Source organism: Gekko japonicus, unplaced genomic scaffold (genome assembly GCF_001447785.1).
Source record: "Gekko japonicus isolate JY-2015 unplaced genomic scaffold, Gekko_japonicus_V1.1 scaffold1867, whole genome shotgun sequence".
Classification (NCBI taxonomy): Eukaryota; Metazoa; Chordata; class Lepidosauria; order Squamata; family Gekkonidae; genus Gekko; species Gekko japonicus.
The window spans coordinates 340,920-354,240 of NW_015165877.1; the positions used below are offsets into that span (position 1 = coordinate 340,920).

At 44.8% G+C, this 13,321-nt stretch overlaps 1 protein-coding gene across 1 annotated transcript in view; it reads right to left on the bottom strand.

Annotated features, from left to right (window-relative positions):
• The window catches only part of LOC107110493 (voltage-dependent calcium channel subunit alpha-2/delta-1-like), a 43,837-nt gene extending 34,502 nt beyond the window's left edge, over window positions 1-9,335 (bottom strand). Inside the window, exons 1-4 of the mRNA XM_015411279.1 lie at window positions 9,300-9,335; window positions 6,834-6,905; window positions 3,513-3,665; window positions 3,367-3,419 (exon numbers count right to left, since the gene is read on the bottom strand). Coding sequence (XP_015266765.1) covers window positions 3,367-3,419; window positions 3,513-3,665; window positions 6,834-6,863 — 236 coding nt within the window. The 5' untranslated portion in view covers window positions 6,864-6,905; window positions 9,300-9,335. The remainder of the gene's footprint in view (window positions 1-3,366; window positions 3,420-3,512; window positions 3,666-6,833; window positions 6,906-9,299) is intronic.
• Between the last annotated feature and the right edge of the window lie 3,986 nt (window positions 9,336-13,321).

The window sequence follows — 13,321 nt, forward strand, 5'->3', positions numbered from 1 at the left end:
CCGCCCCGGGATCCACGGGGAATCAGCACATGCACTGGGGGCGCTCTTCCAGGCCAGGAATGTGCAGAGGGGGTGAGGGGGATCTGCTGAGGAGGGAGGCGAAGGCAACACACACCCGGCCTCAGAGGGGTGCAAGCCAGACCCCAGCTGGGGGGGGGCTTGAGAGGAAGCTCACAGTGGCAGGGAGCAACGAGCGAGGAACCAACCCTTCCAGAGGGAAGTGGCACCGGGAAGGGAGCAATGGCCTGACCTGAGCAGCGTGGATGCAGCACCCCAGCCGTGGTGACAGGAGGGCAGCTGTCGGGGGCATGCCCAAGCCCAGCCACTGCGGATTCCCCCGCCGATCCTTATGCAGGGCGCGCAATGCAAGCGAGCAGCAGCCCAACTCTGCACAAAGCCAAGGCAACATGGAGCTGGGGCTGCCCTTCACCCCGCTTCCCTGCATCTACAGCAGCCAAAGCGCTACACGGCCAGATCTGCTCCTTCCCCCCCCCCCCCGGGCTCCAGGGGGAATCAACATATGTGCTGGGGGTGCTCTTCTGGGCCAGGCGTGTGCAGAGGGGGTGACGGGAATCTGCTGAGGAGGGAGGTGAAGGCCACCCCCGGCATAATTTCCAAGAGCTGAGAGGGTTTATCCAAAGGCTATCAGCGAACCGATCAGACTGACAACGAAAGAGGTCTTTACAACGCGGCGGTAAGAAAGGAACTGGCGGGATGTCCATGCCCACCCCTCTGGGCATGCACGGTGGGGTTCCTGCACATGCCCGGAGGGACTGGGCGCGAAAATCCGTTAGAATCCCATGGGTGTGAAGCACAGAGACCACGTTGAAGATCAGTGCCCTACACCCACACAAAAAACCAGCAATTGCACCAGTTTCTGGGTCTCATTGACTATTATAGCTACTTCATCCCACATTTTGCAACTGTGGCCGGGCCCCTCACTGACAATCCAATCCAATAACATCCACTGGACTCCTCAGCAGCTCAGGGCCTTGGATGATCTTTGCCATAGTGTGATGAGAGCCCCCATCCTTCAAAACCCAGGTTTTGACAAGCCCTTCATCTTGCAAATGGATGCCTCTTGTACTGGGCCAGGAGTTGAAGGGGCAAGAACATCCGATTGTGTTCATCAACCGCAAATTACAGCTGGCTAAACAGAAATATTCTACAGTAGAATAGGAAGCATTGGCTGTTAAGTGGGCTATTAGGGCCCTGCAATATTATTTGGTAAACAACCTGTTCACCTTGGTGGTAGACCATGGCCCCTTACTATGGATGTCCAAGATGAAGGACCATAATGCCCGGGTGTTACACTGGTATCTCTCCTTGCTCCCTTCTATGTTCCAAGTTCAATACTGGGCTGGGTGCCATCATCTGAACGTTGACTGTCATTGGTCTTCAAACATCTGGAGGACCCCCACTGGACTAGGGGTGTGTGTGCCAGGGCCCACTGCTAGCGGACTCCAACTGTCAGCCCCACCTTAACCCGACAGAGGAGAGGACCTGAGCCTCAGACCAAGGAACAAGGGGCCCCGGGGACTTACCCAGCTGGAGGTCAGAAAGGGGAGTGCCAGCCAGGGAGAAGGAGCAGAGCCAACAGCCCAACCCCAGAGAGAGAAGACCCAGCAGTGGCAGCACGCACAGCCTGGACACGCAGGGAGCCAAGGCAGGAAACAAGGAACTGATGCCTGCTTCACTCACAACTCAGGGCCGAGCAGAGAAAAGAGCAGAGGCTTCAACTCCAGAGATGGGTGTGGGGGCATGGACCAGGGTAGAAGACTGGCTATGGGGAAGCGTGTGTGCATCGGATCCAGGGGCACCACCCTCTCTGGAGCCAGGCTGGCATGGGAGGGTGCGGACAGGGCCTGAGGTAGGCAGGACTTGGTGGTGGCAGCCCAATGGCAGGTCTAGGTTGGAGATGGATGGGGACAGACACAAGTGGAATGAGGTGGAGGGGAATAAAAAGAGATGCTCAAGGATGGCTGGGGAGAAGACACCCAGACCAGCTTTTAGCTCTGCTGCCCCGGCAGAACAGTACAGCATGGGAGCCCAGAAAGAGGAGGCTGAGGGTGAAGCCAACTCCCTCCCTTCTGAAGTTGCAGCTCTGAGGCCTGGGGAGGGGAGATGAAGGCAAGAAGGTGGGCGGAACCAAACCTGACACTGTTTGTGTACATTGCTTATCCAAATGGGGAACAAAAGATAGAAATTAGCAGCTGGAGCTGACAAACTGCACAGGTACAGGTACAAATTAGAAATTCTGCACATGAACCTAGAAGGAAAGCAAAATGTGGGTAAACAGGCCTAGCAAACAACAATGGAGCAAGAATGGGGAAAATTCCAGTAATCTCTACTATATAGCAGCCTCCTGTTTTTTCTGCAATGATCCTTAGAAGAAGAAGAGATTGGATTTATACCCCGCCCTTCACTACCCAAAGATGTCTCAGAGCGGCTTACAAACTCCTTTCCCTTCCCCTCCTCACAACAGACACCCTGTGAGGTAGGTGGGGCTGGGAGAGCTCTTGACAGAAACTGCTCTTTTTCAAGAACAGCTCTTATCAGAACTACGACTTGCCCAAGGTCATCCAGCAAGGTGCAAATGGAGGCGTGGGGAATCAAACCCAGTTCTCCCAGGTTAGAGTCCACGCACTTAACCACTACACCAAACTGGCTCTCATCCTTATTTAGTCCTTTCCGAGTTTTATCTGATCAGTTTCTCTAAGGGCTTCCCCACGCCCCAGATCCTCACATTACAAAACACATTTCAGGACAGTATTTTCATATGAGGTACAATGAGTCCAGATCTCTGGGTTTGAAAACCCAATTGCTGTTATGAATATATACAGATAAAATACTGGTTTCTGAATAATATGCATTCCTTCCCAAAATCACGATCCATAGACAGGGATATTGGTGGAAAGTGCTGTCAAGTCACAACTTGTGTTTTCAAGGCAAGAGATGTTCAGAAAGGGGTTTCCCGCTGCCTGCCTCTGCATTGCAACCCTGGACTTCCTTGGTAGTTTCCCGTCCAAGTACTATCCAGGGCTGATCCTGCTTAGTCTCTGAGATCTGATGAGTTTGGGCTAGCCTGGGCCATCCAGGTCAGGGCAGCCAGGGCTATTGCAGAGAGTAAAAAAAATATTTTCCGCAACATCCTGGTAGATAGATTGTTTCGTATTTTTGTTATGACAAAGTTTAATACAACACATAAAGACAGAAGAAGATATTACTATCTATTTAGTTGACTATTACACTTGACTATTTGGAGCCCTGCAGCTCCAGTGGAGGAAATTCACCTGCTTATGGGGTCTGATCAAGACCATGCTGTTCAAATGTGCATTAAAACGTATCTGGAAAAGGTCAACTTACCAAGCAGCTGCAGACGCCCACCATCCTAGGTGTAAAATATCGGCAATTGTAGGCTAGAAAACAGAATGGCATTGGTGCGGTGTTACAAGAAGTTCTAAACACAACCGAAAGAGAACACTGGTGGGGAAGGTCAAGAGGATACTGACCACGTATGCAGAGCGGAGACCAGCACCTTGCCTAGGTTCCTCTTCCGGGTCACACACCGACTGATAGTCATAAGACTTGTTAAAGGCATACAGTGACATATTGATGAGACTCCGCATGAGGCCAGGGTCAATCTCGCCAAAGAATTTTCCAATCTAAATCACAAAAAGTAGATTAAAAACAAACTGTTTCTGTTTCCAATATTTTTTCATGCTTTTTATTCAGTCTGAGGCTAAAGAGGTGACAATCCAAAAAAGGGCCTTCTTGGTCATGGCACCAAAACTATGGAATTCCCTATCCTGGGGGAACTGATTGCCCCTTTTATTATTGTCTTCTGCCAGTGGGTGAGGACTTTTCTGCTGTGTTTGTTGTTCCCTCACTAACTCTAACTGACCCTCTTTCTTGTTCATGTACAAGTTTTCTATCCAGCATGATGTGGTGCAAAACAATGCTGGTTTGCTCTATAACTCACTTGTAATGTCCACAAATCCTTCCAATACGGGGAAAGCAACTATGCATAATGAATCTGAGTACAGCGAAGTCAAAACTTTGTCTTTTGTTGCTGCTCTGTAGTGGCGAAATCAATAACCAAATAGTGTGCTACGCAAAGCATCTGCTCTGCATATAATTTAAGTTTGTCGTTGGGGAAAACAGATGTCACATCCATCCCCTTCACTGAGCAGCAGATCTGAAGGGGCCTCTGAGCTGACCATTGATCCAACAACAGCCTCTTCCTCCTCTTCTTCCCTGGATTTGATTTCAAGTCCAAGACATGAGACCTGCTCAGGTGCAGAAGCTGTAACTGGTGCAGACAACATTTAAGGTGAGGAAATCCTATGACCACTCAGATCCAACCTGGGTCTGGATCGATAACAGTCACCCCATTTAGGTAAATAGGCAGGTGACATAACGTATGGATAAGGCTCTCAGGGCATCAATGGAAAACTTGGTCATGAAACTGACACAGCCTGGTCGGACCTTGGAGTCTCAGTTCCATTGGAGGCCCTGGTTCTACTTCCAGTTTTTTCTCAGTGATGGAGTGAGTGAGAGACAGAGATCACAGAGTGTGGGTCCTCAGGGGACTGAATGAATGCCTCCTCAATTTCTCAAGCCGGATCTGGTGCCAGAATAGAGTGTGAGCAATGGTGCTTCAGGTCCAATTTGGACTTCTCCTTGTGTTTAGTCTTAACCTTGAACTTCTTCCACAGTAGTACCAATGAACTCCTTGGAACCAGGGGAGATAGACTGAGGATGAGGCTGCTGCAGCTCTGATCTCAGAACAGACAGAACCAATCTGGTTGACGCCAAGGACAGTAGCTTTGAAGGGCTCTCAGTCATGGTTAGAGATGTAGCCAGAGAGTTGGTAGAGGATAGGACTTTCTCCCAAAGTTTGAGCAGCCTTGAATTTGGAGACCCTGTCCCTCTGTGCCTTTGGCATGAATTGCCGGCATGCCTTTAATGCAGCCACATTATGCCCTTTGCCTAGGCAGAGCAAACAAAGCTCATTATCATCAGGCTGAGTCATTTAACATTGCACTGGGTGCATTTTTTGAAAAGCCCATTTTGAACCATCTTCATAGAGGAAACTAGGGGTATGTGCTTGGTATACACTGAGCCGAATAAATATCTGAAAAATACTTTATTGGTATTTTGGGGTATTTATTCATCTGAATTAGATTTTCTAATCTGATTCAGCTACCAATCTAGCTGAGCCCAAATAAAAGCTGATATTGTTCTGCTTTTATTCAGGCTCAGCTTCACTAGCTGAAGTGGTGCAAATTCACCTTCTGGGTGAACTTGGCATTCCAAAACCTATTTAAAAGGAAAGCACCCTTTAAATGGCTTTTGCAAAGCCAAGCTGCGTGTGCCTTCCCTTCCCTCCCCAAGTTGCGCTGGTGGCATGCCTGTCTTTAAATGCCTTTCCTTCCCTTGCTGAGGCATGCTGCCACTGCAGTGCAAATCAGGGACGGATGGAATGGAGCCAAATAAATTTGGCAATATTGATTATTTCCTGAATTCCAATATCATACTAATATTGGGATTTGAGAATATTGGTATATAACAATATTTTTTGGGTTTGGTATACCCAAATCTGAAAAATACCATTTTTTTGTGTGCACATCCCTAATTGAAACCCAGCCACCTGCTGACAAGCGAAGGATGTGTGTGAAAGAAAGAGGTAAGCCTCAAAATTGCTTCAGCCATGATCTAAGTCTGATGTAGCTCTTTTTCCTTTTTTTTTAAATGCTTCAAAGAAAGAGGTAAATACCTCAGAAAATACATGAATCAACCTGATCAAGAGGAAGAAACTCAATGAACCATGAGAGACAAAGCTAAGCGAACCAACTTCAATGGAGGCAAAGAAGGATCTGAGGGAAGGAGGTGTTGCTTCCTTGATGCATGCCAGCCTTTAGGTGGAAAAATGGACTGCAATTTATCCAAGGGGGAGGGGTGTCCCTAATGGATTTTTAAAGCTAGAAAAACTTTCTCCACAGCAGGCCTGCTCATGGACAGTCCCAATGTGGGACTGCCCAGAAGACCAAAGATGAACATGGAATTCCCTTTCTGTCCATTCACTGCTTATCCTAAATATATGTAAATAAGGACAGGCTAGTATTACTTGAAGTTGGGGTAGTTGAAAGCAGCATTACCTTGTCATTGTTGGGACTTCTGCCCATTGTCCCTCACCACACAGACAATATGGAGTCCCTAGGAAAGGTTTAGTCCTTCATGGCCTTCCTGCTCAGAAGCCATATGATAATAGAACTTCTTCTCAAAGTCCAGAAAATGTGTCATTTCCCTTGGGAAAGTCTAAACATCCAGGGGTAACTTAGCCTTTTCTGCTTCAAGAGGAAGGATTTATTATACATAGCTCTTAGTGGTCTTTGTTCCATTAGGTATCCCATTCTAGCAAGGTGTGAAATAGTCTTACATAGGCCAGACCCATTAACATATGTAAGCAGCCAAGTATCCTGTGCCTGGAGCTTGACTGCTCATCCTTCAGCCCCACTCCCTTCCTTCCAGTTCTCAGTTTGTAGCCTGGTTCCAATATACAGAATGCAATAACAAAGACTTATTAGGGCAAATTCTTGAGTGGAGGGCATTTATCCACATCGTATTCAATGTTATCCCTTGGAAGATGTAATGGTTTTGCACAAATCCAGCCCTAAACAATACATACTGAACATGCTAATCTGGTGATTATAAAAATTTGAAAACTGAAACAAAGCTTGTGGGACGGTATGGTTTCCTTTTATGAAAGCATTCTTGATCTGAAGAGATTATACAATCTAATGTGCATCATACTGAAATCACACCCTTACCTCTTGTATATATTCCTCCTGATTCGACATCAAAAGAAATCCTCCATCATCAAGAATAACACAGTCAACATGCTACCAAAAAGAAGGAGAAGAAGGAGAAGAGATTGACCTTACAGTCAGATACATGCAGCTAAGTGAAAAACTAAGATCTTACAGAGAGGGTACAATTATGATTTATTGAGTCTCAGATGCACCAAATGGCCCTGAAGAGTTCTGGTACAGTATCCATTAATTGCTGGGATTTTAGGAACACTGCAACAGATGATAAAGCTCATGTGGCCAGATTATTCATCTCTTAAGAGAAGGCACCATGATCCTAGATTCAAACTGTGATTTGCTAATTTCTTCCTTAAATTGCACAGGGAAGTGGTAGAGACGGGAAAAGAGGAAAGTACTAGGAGGCTACATTCTAAGATACAAACTATGTGCAGCGGCTTTGATTCAATAGAAATTGACAACTTCCAACAATGATTGGTTTTTACATAGCATCAGATCTATGAACTCTGTCTCCAAGATCTTATGGAACATAGAAAAAGATTCAACAAAGCGCACTTTGAGGAAAAGATTGGCAAAAAGTTATCCTGGCTCCTTTATTATCAGTTATGCAGTCTTATTGGACACTTGTCAGACAGTGGCGTTTTCAAGAGACCGAAATCACAATTTGAGGTTCTCCTAGAATCATATTCAGATTCGTCAAAACACCTGCTCTCGAAGTTGTACAAAATTCTTACAGATCTCTACAGCACACCAAGAATGAAGTATGAAAATGCCTGGCAAAGGGACCTAGGGAGAAGGTTATCGGATCTTCAGTGGTCATTGATTTGGTCCGCTTCAACTAATAGACTGAGAGTTTTCAATATTTGATTTCAAATTTTTAAGTTATTTTCCAGCTGATACTATACCCCGGTTCGCTTATACCACATCAAGGCAACATATTCTCCACTGTGTTGGAGGAAATGTGGGAACATCACAGATTATCTTCACTGCTGGTGGGGTTGTCCTCTTATACAACAATTCTGAGAGAAGGTGGTCGAAGAAATAACCAATATAATGTCACAGACCAGAACCAGAAACTATCCTCCTACACCTGAGAGACCCTTCACTAGGTGAAGAGACCCTCTTGAACCTAATGTCGATCCTACTTGCAGCAGCTAAGCTCACTATAGCAGCAGTCTGGAAATCGGCTAAACCTCCGATAGTGGAAGCTTGGAGGAACAAAGTATGGGAACAATTCATTAGGGACAAGATCAGTACCACATTGAACACTAATCAATTAGAGTCTCACAAGACATTCTCCAACTTTGTATGCACATGGTTCCCCTTTCTACAACACATGACAGTCAATGATCTCTTACCACATAATCAGTGCTACGCTTCCTGGCTTCATTTCTGACATAGCAAATTTCTGGAGACCTTGGATGTTACAGAGCAAAAGTATGGCTCATTGTTTTCTTTTTCGGCTTGAAAGGTTGAGCAACCTTTAGAAACAGGTTTAATATGTTCTCAGTAATGGTAATTATATGTTGAGCTGATTGTTCTTGTTAATGGGGAGTTAAATTCTAGCTTACATTCATTAGGTTTTCCCTCCTGTTCATCTGCAACCTTGAGTAACCGTTTCTATGTTTGTTACAAAATAAAAAATAGATTTGGAAGAGAGAGAAAAAAGGATCTATGAACTTGCAGTTGAATTTAGGGCTCCAGCAGCTGTGTTTATCCCAAGCCTAAACTATAGATCAAGGGATTTTTAAATGCTTGTAAGTATGTGGCGATACACAATAGTGGATATATCTTTAAAACCTCATGTGTGACAGTTTTTACCTCAAGTTCTAGAATGACATCGAGCCTTTCTTGAACTTTTCCTGGTTCACATATTGTGATTTTGTTTGCATTTTTAAAAAGAAAATGTAACACGGGAGAAATAGGTGGACGAAAACAATGACACACCTACAGCAGCAGTTGGCATGAAGAAGGGGGGAAGAGATCCTGTAAATTAGTCCTGCTGACAGTGAAGCTTTCCTGTGGCACAAGGAGCATTCCCCTGGCACGACTACATGTCTTGTCAGCAGAAGACTCTTTACCCTGGAGGAAAGAGCCACTGCTAGCAGAATGGATCCACAGGAGTCAACACATTACATTGCTACAAACATTCAGGGAAGGGATATTTCTTTCTATTCCTCAGGAAAGTCTAATGGTGAGAGGAGCAGAGAGGCCCCAAGACCAGAGAAGGACTGGACAAAGGCAAGGAGAACAAAAATGGCTTAATCTCTGCCACACTTCTCAGTGTTCTAAGTGCTTAACAGATATTATCTCATTGAAATCCTTGTAAGAACCTTGTGTGATTCAGGGCGTCTGATTCAAGGAGTCTGACCCAAGGTCAGAACAGAAGAACCTCCAGCCAGAAAAAGAAACACCCACAAATAACAGCTTCCAAGACTGCAAAGGAGTCCTTCCAAAGCACTTTCTTACCACGCTGTTCCTTTCACATCCGCACAGTTCCCCTTTGCACTGAAAAACAAAAGCACAGTGCATCTTATGAAATCTCTCCATAATAAAAGGAGAAAGACATTTAAACTCCTTGGTGAACTAATACTGCTGGTGCAGGAAGGTCATATGCCAAAAATACATGAAAAAAGCACTTCGGCAGAGCGTTTTTTTGGTCAAAACTCTGTATTTAGTGTCTCTGTTGTTTAATAGTTATGGACGTTCTTTGGATCCTAATGTTTTTCAACAGTAGTACTATTATATTTGAAGACCTATCTCTTAACCTACTCTATTTTTCTATTCTTGTTTTATGTAACTTTTAATGACTATGTATGGTGTTCTGCTAGAATACACAAGAAAATATTAAATTAAAGCCCCCCTTCTGTATTTCAAGTTTTACAAAAACACCCTGCTATTTCCCCATCTCCTTCTTCCCAGAGATTTGGTCTTTTCCTTAGGTATCACTGCAAAAACGAAGTAAAATCTCTTATATCAATTTTCAAATTACACCAAAGACAGTTGTGTAAGGAGCATTTTTCAACAATCACCTTTGAAGATGGAAATGCATATGTGCTGGCCACTGCTGCGTGTGTGTGTGTGTGGGGGGGGCTATCAGGGCAGTATTCCTGGAGCCCAGGCTGTCCTGAGGACCCTGAGATGCCACCTATGCACATTTTCAGGAGGACTCAGCCCAGCTGTCTGTCGCTGCTGTGAATGGGGAAGTGAGAGAGACAGGAAACTGCTGTCTGGGCAACAGTCAGGGGCACTGCAAGTGGGATAGACCTGACCCAAGCTGATAGACCAGGTGAGCTGTGGAAAGGTGGGGAGTGAATTCTATTTTTAGCTAAAAGGTGAGTGATTGGAGGAGGGGGTCATGACATACATTTGAGAAATTATGTGGGAAATTAGAACTTTCCCCCCAGTCTCGCTGCCTTAACTTGAAGCCAATCCCTCCTCTTCTTCTTATGATTCGCTTCTTACACTATGAACCTTGTGGTCTGTTGAAACTGCTGAAATCAGGTTCCACTCACACAGCCAGCAAACTGAAGAAGTCGAAGGAAACACATCTTCTAAGTATCAGGAACGGACGTCTTTGCAAAGGCTGTTCGGACAATATTATGGCTATGTGGACTCCTCCTAACAAGTTACACTGATTACGTGGACTTTTTGTCTTATCTACAAAGGAGGAAATATTGTATCATGCCTTATTATAGTTACAGTATGCACTAATGTTGTTGTTGTGACACCACCAACTTTATAATTGTTTAATATATTGTTTGGCAATTTTGGATGGTGTTTTCTACTAGTGGAATTTGTATATTTGGGGAATCCCTCCTCCATGGCTGCTCTTAACTAAAAACAGAAACACTTGGAAATGTGTGAATGGTGTGTAAAGAGTGTGTGGGGGGGATAGCCATGGCATCTGTGGAACTGCGCTATAACACAGAAGGTGAGCTTTTAACCTGTTTGGTTCCCTATGCTAACCCTCTCCCCACCCACCCATACTGTTAAGAGCTATTAAAAGACAAGCTTATTGAATTTTGTCACTTTCCCCCCTCTCAGGAGAAATTGCAACCCAAGGATGGGAGGTGGCAATTTCAACTGAGGAAACAGAGAGGGCAGAGAAGGGGCAAACAAAGTTAAAAATATACTCTGCCCCAGGGTGCTTTAAAAAAAAAAGAAGAAGAAGAGGCGCTGGAACTCTCAAGAGGGAAATAAACTTTTCAATCTGTATACTAAAAACTCAAGAACTTTAAACATTTTAAAAAGAATTTTGTTGAAGAGGTTCCGGAACTTTGCTCTGGCGCATTCCCCCAGGAAAAAAAGCCCTGCTCTGCCCAGGTTATGGGCTGATCAGAGTGTCTCTTGCCTGGTTCCTGCAGCCAATAGTTACCTGTAAAATTCATTGGAGAGATTTGTTCATGTCTCTGTCAGCATCTAGCTTGCATGTGTGGGTGGGGGGAAATATGAGAGAGAGGGAGGGAGGGAGAGAGGGAGGGATAGAACATACTTGCAGGGGTTGTAAAGAAAGAAAAATTGGGAGTCATGCTTATGGCCCGTGTCGTATGGGATGCTTGTGTGAATGAGAAAGCATTCGAGTCCACCTCGTGAAAGGCTCTTAGATGGTATGAGGAGCAGATGAAGATGGAACCTTTTTTGCAGGCCCATTGCGATTCTGTATATGTGGGATATGCCGCTAGCATCTTGGAAAACGGGAGAAGCCGTGAGTCAAAATGCAGCCCTGCAGCTTCGGGTGTGAAATTGACCAATAGTGTCGGGGCAAACAGCGGTGCAACCGCGAGGCAGCTCTAGTGCGAAATCAGCCAATAGACTCTTCCACTAGCTGATCCATGATTTGTGGGATAGATTTGCAGGTTCCAACTGTGGTTTGTCTTCCCCTGGTGTCCAGGAGTGATTTCCCTGTTCTTAATCTGCAACTCAGTAGCCAGCTGGAATTATTCATTCAACCATACATTCAAATAGAAATTTGAGGTTTTATTCCAACCATTTATGGGAGCATGGCCTGTACCAATAAATACAACAGTACTGTAAACCAAGAGTAAGCAAAGAGAGCATGTCAAGCTTTCCAAGGATTTCCTCTGTCCTGTGCAGCCTTGTTCACACACAGATTGCTCCAGAAAGAAAAATTTGCCAAACCAAATATGGCCAATAAGTGTCAGATAGCCTGCTTTACATATCTACTATAATTTTTTAAACTACACAATGTGATTATTGCTCAAAATGTGTGAGCTACAGTGCTTCTCATCATGAAAAATGTAATAGGCAAATATGGCCACAAGTCCCAAATACCATATGGAGATTTCCCCCGCAGTTTCGTGATCCTGTTTTTTGAGGATCATGAAACTGCAGAGGAAATCGGGCGAAGCCGTGGGTCAAATGCAGCCCCGCAGCCTCGGGTGTGAAATTGACAAATAGTGTCGGGGCAAATGGCGGCGCAACCACGAGGAAGCTCTAGTGCGAAATCGCCCTCTGTATGAGCGAAGAATAGCCCACATCACAGGGCATGAGGCTTTTTAATAGAAAGTCCGTGTGGAAAGCACTTTCCATATTTATGTGTTCTATCAATTAATTTACAAAATTTGTATCCCATCCCTCTGCCCTCCCAAGTCATCTAATGATTTAAAACATATATGTTAAAACCATATTTTAAATCCATTAAAATCAGCCTCCCCCCAAAAAACCAGTCCAGTGGTGCCTTTAAGACCATCAAAAGCTCTATTCAAGGTAGAAGCTTCGGTATGCATGCTAGCTGAAGACGTGTATCTTTAGAAGTATGTGTCCACACAAAAGCTTATACCTTGAATAAAACTTTGTTGGTCTTAAAGGTGCCGCTGGATTCGAACTTTGTTCTGTTGCCTCAGACCCACACACAAAATCAAAATAGGACCCATGGTAAGTAGGAAATACCAAAAATCAGCAAATACCAAAAATCAGCAAAATATAGACAAATACAAAGTATCTCAAGTAATGTTTATATTTTAATTCGTTTTTATATATTTTTTATTTTTTTTCTTATACATTATTCGCCATTATATTAATTATCACATGCACATTATCACATAGAAAGAATCATGTATCCAAACTTTTTTGTATCATCTTTTTATATAACAAAAGATATAGCACAGCCCCTTTATTAATACCAGCCCTCCTTAATAGTAGAAAAGTTTTAAGGAAGAGGACTCCTTTAAGTCTATTTTGAATTAGTGCTCATTCTTCCTCCAACAGAGGTCCAGATATCCTCTTGTTTCAGGGTCTTCTTTGGGGAGTCCCGCTAACCCAGCGGTTCGAAAGCGCCATTAATATCAAATAAGCGCAAGTAGATAAATGGGGACCTACCTTAGATGGTAGGGGGCACCCTCCCCCACTGTGGGGGTCGTTGGAGGGACGGAGCTAGGCGGACGGCAAAAGCAGCGAGCGGGGAAAATGGCGTCGGTGGCGAAACCAGACGGCGGTGGAGAAGGCGGAGCGTGGCGGCACAGGCGGGG